Source organism: Bombina bombina, chromosome 2 (assembly GCF_027579735.1).
Source record: "Bombina bombina isolate aBomBom1 chromosome 2, aBomBom1.pri, whole genome shotgun sequence".
Classification (NCBI taxonomy): Eukaryota; Metazoa; Chordata; class Amphibia; order Anura; family Bombinatoridae; genus Bombina; species Bombina bombina.
The window spans coordinates 214,457,311-214,471,095 of record NC_069500.1 but is presented as its reverse complement, the minus strand read 5'-3'; the positions used below and the strand labels follow the sequence as shown (position 1 = coordinate 214,471,095).

The window sequence follows — 13,785 nt, the reverse complement described above, 5'->3', positions numbered from 1 at the left end:
CCATTAGACTAACATTAGACAACTTTCTAGTATGTCCATTAACAAGAGATTTTCCTTCCTTCTATGACATAAAACAGACAAAACAAAATGATACCGTTAAGTCAACTTTAGTCAACTTTCTTGTAAGCTCATTCACATGAGATTTTTTTTCCTTCTATAAAATGTATATGGTTTACTACATTTTTTATTTGTATCTGTATTCTAACTACTTCTTCTTGAGGGTTATAAGCACTTGAAGATATAGTTGCTTTGACATTTTATAAATTGTTGAATAGATGTCATATATCACACTTATAAGACCAACTTATAAGACCAACCCTAATAGTGCCAATAATCCTTATATTGTCTTCATTTACACAATAAAATATAAGATCAAGTGATAAATACTGAAACTCTTTTAAGTTTGGGGACAGACAGGTAGGAGGTTGTAAAGAAGGTCTACACAGTAGACAATGTTTAAAACATTTTTAAATGTAGTCTGAATACCTTTTTAATTTATGGAGGGAAATCAGTCCATGAGTCGAAACTGAAAGTAATGCCAATATCATGTTTTTTTTTTTTATCCAATAAATCTATATATCATTATATCATATATAGTAGGTGTTTGTTTACTTTTGCAAAGTGAGCATAGTAACATCAAAGATTTATAAACAACCACAAAATCCCCTGGGATTGCAATAAACTGATCACATGTCATTTGAGATCAAACACTTGACTAGTAGTCCAAAGGGTGGGGAAATAAAAAACAAACAAATGTGTAGTCTTACACGTATCATATTACATTATTAAGATGTTCTTATATATTACATATAATCTCCCCATGGCCACCAAAGCTTACAAAGAAAAATTTGACAGTCCCAAACCAGGTGAGAAAACTAGGTTTAGCATTATTGATGCATATATTTTGCATTTCATGTATAATAAAATCACAGATGAAACAGAAACTGTAATCTGCATAGTGTAGGCTAAACAAAGGTGAAATGTTAAGTGATAATTTGTTTTTTCAGCATCTGCAACTACAAACTCTCTTTAATTTGACACATTTATACTTCAATAAATTCCAACTTCAACTACATATAATATTTTGTTGCTAAATGATTACTACTCGTAATATCTTGTGGATAAAAAAAAAATATTTTGCCAGAATATTTTAATTTTCTTCTTATTTTTGTAAGGGAATGTAGCATAACGTATGCCAGAAACAGCGTTTAATTCTAAGGAACACAGCAATGAAGGATTTCAGTAAGTATGCTTTCAAAATATCAAAACAACATAGCTAGCAGTGTGACAGCATCATTTTCTTATGAAGTAAAAGCTTTACATAGCAAAAAACTAAAAAAAATAAGTATGTTAAGGTTTCCATAGAAAATAAGATGTTGGCCTCTTAATTATAGTTAGTGAAATAATAAAAAAAAATGAAGTTTATATTAAAATGTATTACAATTGTATGTGTTGTTTGCAACATGTAATATCTTGATAGTTTTAATAACAGCTTAAACAGTTTTCAGACATTTTAATATTATTTTAATATATTTAATTTCAGCTAATTCATTGGAAGGACTGACACCTTTTGAGATTAGTAATCATCTAACTCACTTCTTGGCTTTGTCTGGAAAATGTATTCAGTAAGACAGAATCCAGGTACTTCATGGGTTGGGCATGAACAAACATCCCATGAGCAGTTCACTAGGCACACAACTGGTAATACATTGAAAGAATTCATTCTTTACCATAGTAGTATAGAAGTTTCTGCTTCTTAAAACTGCAAAATCTAAGAAAACGATGAATAAAGATGTGCGTTGACACAGCTGCTTCCCAATAAATCAATTCAATGACAACCTTAGTGGGTGGGCAGTTTCCTTATTGTTTTTCAATGATTTTAGCTAATCCACTAGAGTTTCTCTATAAAACACATTTCTTTTTAGACTTGAGCATCTGCTTTCAGAATGTTTTAAAACTAGACTGTTCCCATACACACTGACTTGGCCAGATTGCTGGCTTGTAACAAAAACACCTGTGTAAGTAGATATTCAAACACATAGGCATATGTTTTCCATGGGGTCCTATAACCTGAAAAGCTTTTTTTACACAATTACCCAGCACGAGCTAACTATCTAGTTCAGCATATTACATTTAAAAAGGTATCACACATCTTTTTAAAAAAGTCAATAAGGATTTTGAGTTTTATGATCTAATATATATTTTAAATTACTAAATATTAATCATATTCTAAAAACATAAAAAATATTCATGGTCTATATTGATCAGTTCATAATGTTAATTTTTTTTACTTTTTTTCATGACTGACATTTGAGGTGAGGGCAAAAGAGATCAATAAAACAGAAAAGGAGTTCTGAACTGGACTGGAGGCCAATCACATTATACTAACCTATGATTCCGTGTCCTACAAAATGGTTTTATATAACCAAATAAACAAGCATGGGGACATTTCTCATCTGCAACTACAGAAAGCACTCCAATGGATGGAGTAATGAATAGATATTGTTAAACTATACCATGATGCAATTCCTTAATATTAAACATAGTTAGAATAACCTAATAAACAATGTATGAATTTTCATTAACCTTTCTGATTAACTGTTTTCTCAGATACGTTTTCACTGCTCATTGCTGTCCTGCCATCACACCATCACACACACACACACACATATATATATATATATATATATATATATATATATATGTGTGTGTGTGTGTGTGTATATATAATATATATATATATATATATATAATGTGTTTGTATATATATATATATATATATATATATATGTGTGTGTGTGTGTGTATATATATATATATATATATATATATATATATATATACAGGTGGCCCTCGTTTTACAACGGTTCAATTTACACTGTTTCAGAATAACAACCTTTTTTTCAGTCATGTGACTGCTATTGAAAAGCATTGAGAAGCAGTGCATTGATTAAAATAGCCAGTAGGTGGAGCTGTCCGCTTGTGTTGCAGCAAAGCCATGCAAGCGGAAATTAATCAGGTTAACCAGACCTGAGCTATCAAGCAGATTTCAAAGGAACAAGATCTTCCTGTCTATAACTCAGTCCAGATTGGAATGCATAGAAATAACTGTTTGCAGTAAAATGCAAGTTAAGTCTGTGTTGTGTGAATATTTTATTAGGTTTATAATGCTGTTTAGCAAATGTTTTTGTTCATTTAACTTAGTTTTATTATATATTCTATGTTGTGTGAATATTTTATCAGGTTTATAATGCTGTTTAGCATTTAAAGTCTTCATTTCAAAGCTTTAAAAATAATGTATTAGGTGTTACTTATGACAATTTTGATAGGGGCCTGGAACCTATCTCCCTCACTTCCCATTGACTTACATTATAAACTGGGTTTCAATTTACAACGGTTTCAATTTACAACCATTCCTTCTGGAACCTAAACCCGGCGTAAACTGAGGGCTACCTGTATATATATATATATATATATATATATATATATATGCGCAAGACCGGTTAGAGGAAGAGAGGAAGGGGAGTTGGCCCTGAAAAGTCCTGTATAAGCAATAAATGGAAAATTGGTTAAGACCAGCTAGTGCTAGCCTTTTTGTTCTGCATATTTAACATTGCATACACTATGGCAGTGGAATTTCAGTTTAAAAGTGAGAGTGTGTTTCTTTAGCCCTGTACATATATATATGTAGGGACTGCCACAGTCCCTACACTCCTCTGTTATGTGTCCTATGTAAAGTAAGTGTTTACTATTTTTCAATAAAGCGTATGAACCTTTAATGTTTATCAGTGCTGGCTTAGATTGTTGCCTCTCTACTCCTGTTGGATCCCCCCCTCCAAGCAACACTTTTCTTCACTTTTCCTTCGATGCAGGAGTGGTGCTTTGGCAAACAGTTAGTGAAACTATAGCCCAGTGTTTTCTCCACTGGAGAGGAAGGGGAGACCTTTTTGCTATATTGTAGGTGTTTCTATTTATTGCGCTCTCTCTCTCTCTCTCTCTCTCTCACAGTCTATATTATGCACACTCACCTGAAGACAAAATATAGCTGTCACAAAACAGCCAACATCGCTTTTCTGTAAATGCTCAGTACGTCTGTCAATGAGTGCAAGCAAGAATACCTAAGGTCAAAGATGGTGGGGCCCAGTATAAGAGCTAAACCAATTGGTACCGTTAGGAATTAAAATAACAGACTGGCTTTGAAGACAACTGTTGGCTCAGGGGGAAAAAACAACAGCTTGGTGAGTTTTCACCATTCTATTGTAGTTAAGAGTAGCAGTTTCATGTCTCTTTAAAGATCTAATTGTAAATCGTGATCTAGCTTTATGGCACACCTGGTATTAAGGTATTTTTGCTGCTCCTCAAATGTTATTTGGCAACTTTGAAGCCTAGAGGGGGCTAGTAAAGATATTATAAACAATTTTGATATCAGAGTATTCCATCAATTTTTTTAAAGCCTACAATAGTTTCGATTTCTGAATTAGTTTGAGAAACATTGATCTAAATTTTTGCTATAAATGCAAAGGATTATAAAGTGACATTATAGAGAGAGGACTATATTGTTTAATCTCTTAAACCACCATTTTTGACAGGGTGGATATTTTCCATGCAGGGAGTTATTTGAAGGAATGTAACTCACATAAATCTGAGCCTTATGTTGGCAATATATATATATATTAAAGTTATCATATAAAAGTACTAAGGTTTTTATGTACAGTAGACTTTTCAACAATAGAGCAAAGCTGCACCTTTCAAAATGTTTATTATTGCTCTTCAGTTTCAAAGCAAAATCCCATCTGTATTTCCCTTGCCTCAGGCCAAACATGTAACTTGTGATTTTTGGTTTTACTTCTTACCTGGGTTTGTAAACTAATTGAGGGAGTTCAAGCATGAACATAACTTCCACAAGTGTGGGAACAGTAACATGAAAGAGTGAGGGATTTTCACACGCAAGTTGTTACTTTTTACTATATAATCACATTTTCATAAGAATGTCATGTCTGCTTAATAATCTAATACCAGGGGCTACATACAGCAAGTATCCGAACCATTGTTAGTTTTATAAACAAACAACAAATAGAATAATTTTACTTGGCACTAAAATAAAATCCTTTTTTTTTTATCAAATAAAGACATTTAACCATTTAATTTAATTTATTTTTTTTAATGTGTTTCCAAGAGAGTTCAACTTGTAATTCAGAATTAATGATCATTTATATGAGCAAGTTACAAAGAATACTTAAGGAGTAGAGTCATTGTGCCAAACCCTGTGATGTTTCCATGGTAACAAACAAAAGACAGACAGAAATGTGTATGTTTCCTATGAACTGTATGTAATATGATGGCAACACATCCTTGTTTCTAAGGAAGTCTACAAAAGAAGTTAAAACACGAGTAGCTGCCTAAATGAGACCCTTAAATTGTGTGAATGGTGATGGGTGAACACATAATAGATTACCCTGCTAGTTAAGCGCAATTCATTCCTTTAGAGGAAACAATCGCCTATTCAAACCATTACAGAAAAGTTGTAAATCCTTTACAGTATTGCTATTCACAACTGTTGTCCTGAAAGAGGACCAATACAATGGGGACATACTTTTAAGTGCCAGGCAGACACCAAAAGTATGTCTATATATAAAGTATATATACTTAAAGTATTCAAATAAAATTACAACTTCCAACAGGTCCAAGTACATTCTTTATGTGCTGCTCAGTGTCATCATTTTAATAAATCTTCTATTTTTATAAATTAACTTATGTTGCTGTAACTAAAAGCAGAAAAAAAATACTTAATTTGAAGTGAAAAAGTTGCGACAACAAGTAGACTTTAAGAAGTTGTGAACGCAAAATCGCATTCCCTAATTGACTTCAATGCAGCCCAAAAAAAGCCTAACACCAACAAGTTGTGCAAAAACGATCACTGTTATTTATAAGAAGATAATATTGCATATTTCATGATCCAATATTCTGCAGATAGCAGAATATGTTGTATTTATTCTTAAAGAGACATTTAAATATATATCTAATGTGCACAAATATATATTTATACCTATATGTACATGATTATATATACGTATAGATATAGATATATACAGATATATATAGGAATATATGTTTAAAAATACATAGAACATATTCTGTTATGTGCAGAACATTCATATGATTTTTCATGTTTTCATTTACTTGACTGCAAAGGGCTCCAGTGCACTTATATATATGTATGCATGTATGTACATCTGTATTTATGCGTTTATATGTGTATATATGTCTGTAAATACATATATACACATATAAAGGCATACATATGTACACACATATAAACAAACACACACACACATATATAATATATATATATATACACATATAAAGGCATACATATGTACACACATATAAACAAACACACACACATATATATATATAATATATATATATATATATATATATATATATACACACACATATATATTTAGACATATACAGTATATGTACGTACATCTATGTTGAAGCTCTTTGCAGTCCGTTTTTCTAATATCTGAGAACTCATATCTTTGAGCTCTCATAACTTTTTATTGCAATTTTTTTAAAGGGACACTGAACCCAATTTTTTATTTTGTGAATCAGATAGAGCATGCAATTTTAAGCAACTTTCTAATTTACTCCTATTATTAATTGTTCGTTGTACTCTTGCTATCTTTATTTAAAAAAGAAGGCATCTAAGCTAAGGAGCCAGCCAATTTCTGGTTCAGAACCCTGGAAAGCACTTGTTTATTGGTGGGTGAATGTGTCCACCAATCAGCAAGAACAACCCAGGTTGTTCACCAAATATGGGCCGGCATCTAAACTTACATTCTTGCTTTTCAAATAAAGATACCAAGAAAATGAAAAAATATTATAATAGGAGTAAATTAGAAAGTTGCTTAAAATTGCATCCCTTTAATCAATTGTTATTAGCTAGTTTTATTATTACTGTAACTGTACTTTTTAAAGTAATTTTATGCGTTTTGTGACACTTTTTATTCAGCATAACAGTTAACCAGAGCTTTGAAGTCGTGATTATTATTACTAACGCTTTGGCATTTATTTTGAACTTGTAATATGAGTGGAATTTAACTTGCGTGCAAACGGCCCAGAATACCCAATATCGCTGGCACACAAACGTTAGTGCTCCACTCGTGATCTATTCCTATGTGTTTAACCCCTTTGCAAAGCTTAAACACAAAGTGGTGAAGGATTGCTAGTCTAATAAATTAGACCAGGGGTTTTCAAACCTGTCCTTAGGCCTCCCTAAAAGGCCCGATTTTCAGGACTACCTGATAGCAGGTTAATTACCATGTTAACTAATCAGCTGTTTATATTATCTGTGCTCCATTTCAGATATCCTGAAAATCTAACCTGTAGGGAGGCCTGAGCACAGGTTTAAAAAACCCTGAATTAGAGCATGTCATTTTTTTACTATAATAGTCCTTTAACGTGCAGCATTTGATCAGTTAAAGGGACAGTCTACACCAGAATATTTATTGTTTTAAAAGATAGATAATCCCTTTATTACCCATTCCCTAGTTTTGCATAACCAACACAGTTATAGTAATACACTTTTTACCTCTGTGATTATCTTGTATCTAAGCCTCTGCAAACTGCCCCCTTATTTCAGTTCTTTTGACAGACTTGCTTTTTAGCCAATCAGGCTCCTAGGAACTCCACATGTGTGAGCACAGTGTTATCTATATGAAACACATGAACTAACACCCTCTAGTGGTGAAAAACTGTCAAAATGCCCTGGCCTATGAGGTGGCCTTCAAAGGCTTAGAAATTAGCATATGAACCTCCTTGATTTAGCTTTCAACTAAGAATACCAAGCGAACAAAGCAAAATTGGTGATAGAAGTAAATTGGAAAATTGTTTAAAATTACATGTCCTATCTGAATAATGAAAGTTTGCTTTGGACTAGACTGTCCCTTTAATTATAAAGTATAGTTTTGTATTTCCAAACAATCTTTTGTAACCGTTCATATTCACACTTTATATTTTATGACCATAATTTTTTAAGAGTTTTAAAAAAACTAATATCTTTTTTGTTCAAAGTGTGAATAACTAGTATTTTTGCCTTTGCAGTGGGCTCTATTACAGTCAGTGTAATAGGAAGACTAAAGTAGGAAACCCATAATACATTGAAACATGCATTGAGTGTTTTATGATTTTACTACATGCATTTAGCTTTTTTATTATTATTTTTAATTTGCTCACCTGCATTAAATGTGTTTCTGCCAAGCTGGAAAGTTTACGTAATTTATTGTGCTTATTAATATTTGCACCTGCATATACCGACAAACTCATAATCCTACGTAAAGGTTATAAATGAACACATAAAAATATATACAGCAACCAACAGGTGCAAACTATTGCAGTAACTTATAATTAAGACAATCTCCTTAAAATGAAATGCTGTTTAATTGAAAGGACAATCAGTTATAAGGTAACGATTCACAAATTTATCCTACAGACATAAAGATTTATGATAGGAAATAATTTGCAGTTTATGAATGTAGTGCAAAGGCCTTAATGGCTAGATTGGGAAAAAAATGGTCTTGTTTCAGTTTTCTTCTCTTTATGTTGAGTACTAAGAATCCTGAGCTCTGGTGTTGGTTCACCTATTTCTACTTTGTCAACTTAAAATTCTTTACAGCACATCTAAAAAGATCTCAATTGTTAGAAACGAGAAAAGATTGCACAACAGTGTCAGAGAAGATGTTTTGTTACCTATTCTCTGAATGCCAACTCTAAACCCACTTCTGAAACCTACTGTTCATCTAGTGTTTCTCATTTCTGTTCCACTGCCCTCATAAGTACACACAGGGGATGGATACAAGGAACCAAGTGCCCTTCCATCTTTTACAAGTCTGGAGTCTGATCTTGGTAACAAAAAGTTAAGCAGGCCTTAACTCTTCTTGCAACCTTGAGGGGCTGAAACACTCACTGCAAAGAGGAAAGTGTCAATAGTCCTCATGTTTTCACATGGTAAAAAAATAATAGACAGATTTCTTACCCAATACTCTCCCCTTGAAAGGAATATATTTGGAAGGGCTCAGAAACTATGACTCTTTCTTAGCCAAAAATAAATACCTATATCCATTATACACCTAATTTTAGGTGTCAGCTACCCTTTAAACCCTTACTGAATTGGTATTTCATTTACATCTGAGCTGTGTATTTCATTAAACTCATATATTGGTGCCTATTCAACAGTCTATGGAAGTTCTCTGATCTAATTTTCTTTAAAATTATTTTACTTATTAAGTCATTCCACAAACCATATAAGCAATTATTACTAATATGAAGGAGAATAAAAAAGATACCTGTTTCATTTTCAGGAATTCGAACAACAATGACGTTAATAACCCCAACTGATGATGGAATCTGATGGTTGTATATATCCAAGGCTTCACTCGAATCTGTTGGTGACTCAGATACTTCTGTACTGTTTTCACATTCTGTAGCCTCTGTTGTTTGAGATTCAGAAGTTTCACTTGGCAAATATTCAGAATCAATTTCTGGTTCTTTTGTACTTGCCAGGTCAAATTCTGAAGTGGTTTTCAATGGGGAAACAGATTCATCAATCACTATTGTTCCTTTACTGGTTTCCTCATCAGGCTCCCCATTAATTAAAAGTGGTCCTTGGGTAGCAATGGTAGATAAAGGTATTGTAGTCTTCTCATCAGCTTCCTTTTTAGGATAAACAGTACTTAATGTTGATGCCTTTTCTGTTGTTGTAGTTAAAGGTATATCTGGTTCTGTCCTTTTTCCCTCAATTATACCAGAAGCTTCAATGGAATCAACTTTATGAGATATACTTACTGGTGCTGTAGTTATCTCAGAGCTTTCTGATAAAGATGTTACTACAGAGACTGTAACATCAGTCTCTGGCTGACTAGATACTGCAGTATATTCTTTAGCAGACAATTTTGTGGTTTCAGTTGAGACAGTTAGTGTTTTCTCTGTTGGAACAACTGTATCTACAAAATCAGCAGACCCTTCTACCTCTGGTGGTAAATATGGCTGTTTGGTTTCAGTAGTAATGGATTCTGTAATTAAAGCAGTTTGTATTTTCATTCCATCATCACTAGTTACAAGCTCTGGTTGCTGAGTAATATCAGAGAATAGAGGGCTTGTACCATCAATAAGTTGAAAAGTTTGCTCTGAAATAACACTTTCATCAATTTCTTCTGTTGGGACAGCAGTGGAGATTAATATTTTTTGAGTTTCTGTAAAGGTCAAGACTTCATCATTTCCTGTTACTGATTTACTTTCTGGTGTTTTCACTGTTCCTGTAATAGCTGTGTCTTGGTCTAAACCACTACCTTCAGAAATTAAATCTTCTTTTTGAACTGCTGTATGGATAAACGTGTCTTTTGAGGTTGACGACTCTGCAAAATCTCTTACCGTTGTAAATAGAAGATCCTTAGAAGATGTAACATTATCTGATATTTTGTACTGTTCTGCTGACTGACTTTCTTGCTGATAGGCTGTTGAGCTGGTATCTAATGCATGTTGAATAGACACATGTGTGGGGCTCACAGTTTGTGTGTCTTTGATTTCCTTTGTTATACCTTTTTCCTCAGCCTTCAGTGGTTCTGTACTTAGAATTGCAGGTGGAATGGAACTTGATAGTTTTGTCGGATCTGATTCTTTTGAGGATGCTGTGATTTCATCTTCTGGGGACAGAGTAATTGGATCCCCTGCTTTGCCTTCACTAGTTACATCTAATAAAATTGGTCCAGTAACTGTTGCTACTGTTTCAGAGTCTTGCACACTAATTTGAGTAGTTTCTTCCAGCATTCCTGAACCTTCATTTTCTGCTGGATAAACAGGTGTTAGAAGTTCATGTAGTTGTGTTGTTTTATCCTTCAATTCAGTAACTGATGATGGTGTTGTAACCAATGTCACTGGATCTGATTTTTTTTCCGGGTCTTCACCTGATGTTTCAGGGAAGTCAGTAGGTATTTCAGTAGTAGTTGTTGTATACTCAACATATGCGATTTCCTTACTCATACTGTCAGTGCTTACTTCTTGAGATGCATATTTAGATACATCTGACTGTATTGTAGTTATATCTACATCAAAAGAAATGACAGAAGTTGCTAGTTCTTGTTGGATAAATGTAGTGCTTTGATCAGATAACTTTCTTGATGATGTAACTATTTCATAACTTGGAACTACAGTAGATGGCTTTTCATATGTGACAGTACTATCTTCTACACCTACACTTGTTTCCTGAGACTTGCTTATTGTATCAAGAGATGTCTTAGATATTGTGACCACATCCACCTCAGGCTGTTTGCTGGAAGATTCTAATCCACTTGGTTCTGAATCTTTTAGTGTAAATGTAATGCTACTGTCATCAAGACTTGTTGAAGGATATTCTCTGCTAAGAGACACAGTAGATGATTTAACTTCTTCTTCTACTGTAGTATAATCTTTTGGAGTAATAGTTTTGGTATCTTCCAGTGGTGGTAATATTGAATCTGTTCCATATTCTGTGGGGGAAGCTGTAAAAACATCTACATGATCAGTAACACCTTGGGGAATAATAACTGTTGAAATAATCTCTTCACTTTTAGCTTCCATAGTTTCTTTTGGTGCTTGAGAACTTAAGTGCAATACCTCTTTTGTTAGTGTGACTGTGCCAAATGTTTCAACAGGCTGTTGTTCTGGTAATGATGTTTGCCCTGGAGAAATTGTTGAGTCTACTTGGATCCCTTCTTCAGGTTTTTCAGTGTGAAAAGAAGATGGAGTTTGACTGTCAGGGGTTATACTTTCTGGATCTACAATATCCTTTGTGCTATCTTCTTGCAACAAAAGTGCTGGAACTATTGTACTGACCTCTTGAAATTCCAGCGTTTGAGTTTCTGTTGGTTGGGATTCAGTTGGTAGAACAGTTGGCATTTCAGTCAACTGTTGCTTTTTCTCTTCCACAAAGCTTGCTTTTGTAGTAGGTTGTATAACTTCTTTTTCAGTTGGAAACACTGTAGGTAAAATGGGCTTTGTTGTAACCTTTTCAGGTAGAACTTCTAGTTTCTTTATAATACTGGCAGACACAGCTTCTGTTGGCAGTACCAGCTTGACAGATACAGATTCTGTAATATTCTTTTTACCTACAAAACCAAGAGAGAAATATTATAAAACCAATTCAAGAATATATACAGTATATTTTTTTCCATTTAAACATTTTTCAGGTTAACATGCTCCACTCTATGGAAAGTGTTACAATAAATGAAATAAGACAGGGTTTTATTTTGTTGATTCAGTAGCTTGTAAAGGATTTGTGCCAAATTATTACTCCAAAAACTATACAATATTCAATGGTTTCTTTATTCACAGGGATTAATTACTAAACAATTACACTTTTATGCTCTATTTATTAGTTTTAAACATTAATTTCCTGTTCTTGTAAATTGTTTAACATCATGTGGTAAATACTTTTTTTCCAATTAAAGATAGATGCATTTACTTTTTTATTTCTATCTCTCTTTTTTTTCTCTATGCAACACACTATAAATTAGGTGCACCATAAATGTTATGGATGTTATTCCAGGTTTACTTAACATACAATTCAAAAGTACTGTACGGGAAAATAAAATACCAGTTTGAAATACATTCAGTGTCTAATTACAATTCAGAAAGAAACATTTTGAGAGAGTTTCAAGCAGAAAAAAATAAAACAATGAAGAAAAAAAGAATAGATGCGCACATGGTATATACATATATTGTCTGTGTGTGTCTGAGCCAGTATAGGCATATGTGTGTGTCTTAAAGGAACATTGCAGATTACAACATTTTTTGTCAAAGTTGTTTAAATTTACATTGAGACTAATAAAGCTGTATCAGCTATGTATATTGCGCTATAACTTGCTTGCTGCAGAACAAATTCTACCGCTCTATTGGTAGAGATTACCAAGCCTTTATCTGAGAACATAAATATGTGAAAATATGGACTCAAAAGAAGGTCCTAGCCATACATGCCAAGTTAAAGCAAAAGTTTTGCTTGATATTATTTTCCCATTTAAAGGGATACAAACATCTAAATGTTCTTTTGTGATTCAGGCAGAACATACAATTTAAAAAAAAGTATCAAATATGCTTCATTCCCTTGGTATTCTTTGTTGAAGAGATACCTAGGTATGTGTCTGGAGAACTACATGACAGAAAATCTAGTGCTCTTGCAAATGGATAACATTCTTGCAAACTGCTGCCATATAGTGCAGCAGGCACGTGCATTCTCCTGAGCTTATATACGACCCTGCTTTTTAACATAAAATACCAAAAGAATAAAGAAAATTTGATAATAAAAGTAAATTGGAAAGTTGTTTAAAGGGACAGTCTAGTCCAAAATAAACTTTCATGATTTTGATAGAGCGTGTAATTTTAAACAACTTTACAATGTACTTTTATCACCAATTTTGCTTTTTTCTCTTGGTATTCTTAGTTGAAAGCTAAACCTAGGAGGCTCATATGAAAATTTCTTAACCTTGAAGGCCGCCTCTTATCTAAATGCATTTTGACAGTTTTTCACAACTAGAGGGTATTAGTTCATGTGTGTCATATAGATAACACTGTGCTCATGCATGTGAAGTTACCTAGGAGTCAGCACTGATGGCTACAAGTCTGTCAAAAAAACTGAAACAAGGGAGCAGTTTGCAGAGGCTTATATACAAGGTAATCAAATAGGTAAAACTTGTATTTATATAACTGTGAAGGTTATGTAAACTTTTAAATCAATAATAATTCTGGTGT

General features: G+C 33.1%; 1 protein-coding gene across 1 annotated transcript in view; it reads right to left on the bottom strand.

Annotated features, from left to right (window-relative positions):
• VCAN (versican) overlaps positions 1–13,785 on the bottom strand; it is a 117,987-nt gene that overhangs the window by 39,172 nt on the left and 65,030 nt on the right. Inside the window, exon 7 of the mRNA XM_053701470.1 lies at positions 9,351–12,146. Coding sequence (XP_053557445.1) covers positions 9,351–12,146 — 2,796 coding nt within the window. The remainder of the gene's footprint in view (positions 1–9,350; positions 12,147–13,785) is intronic.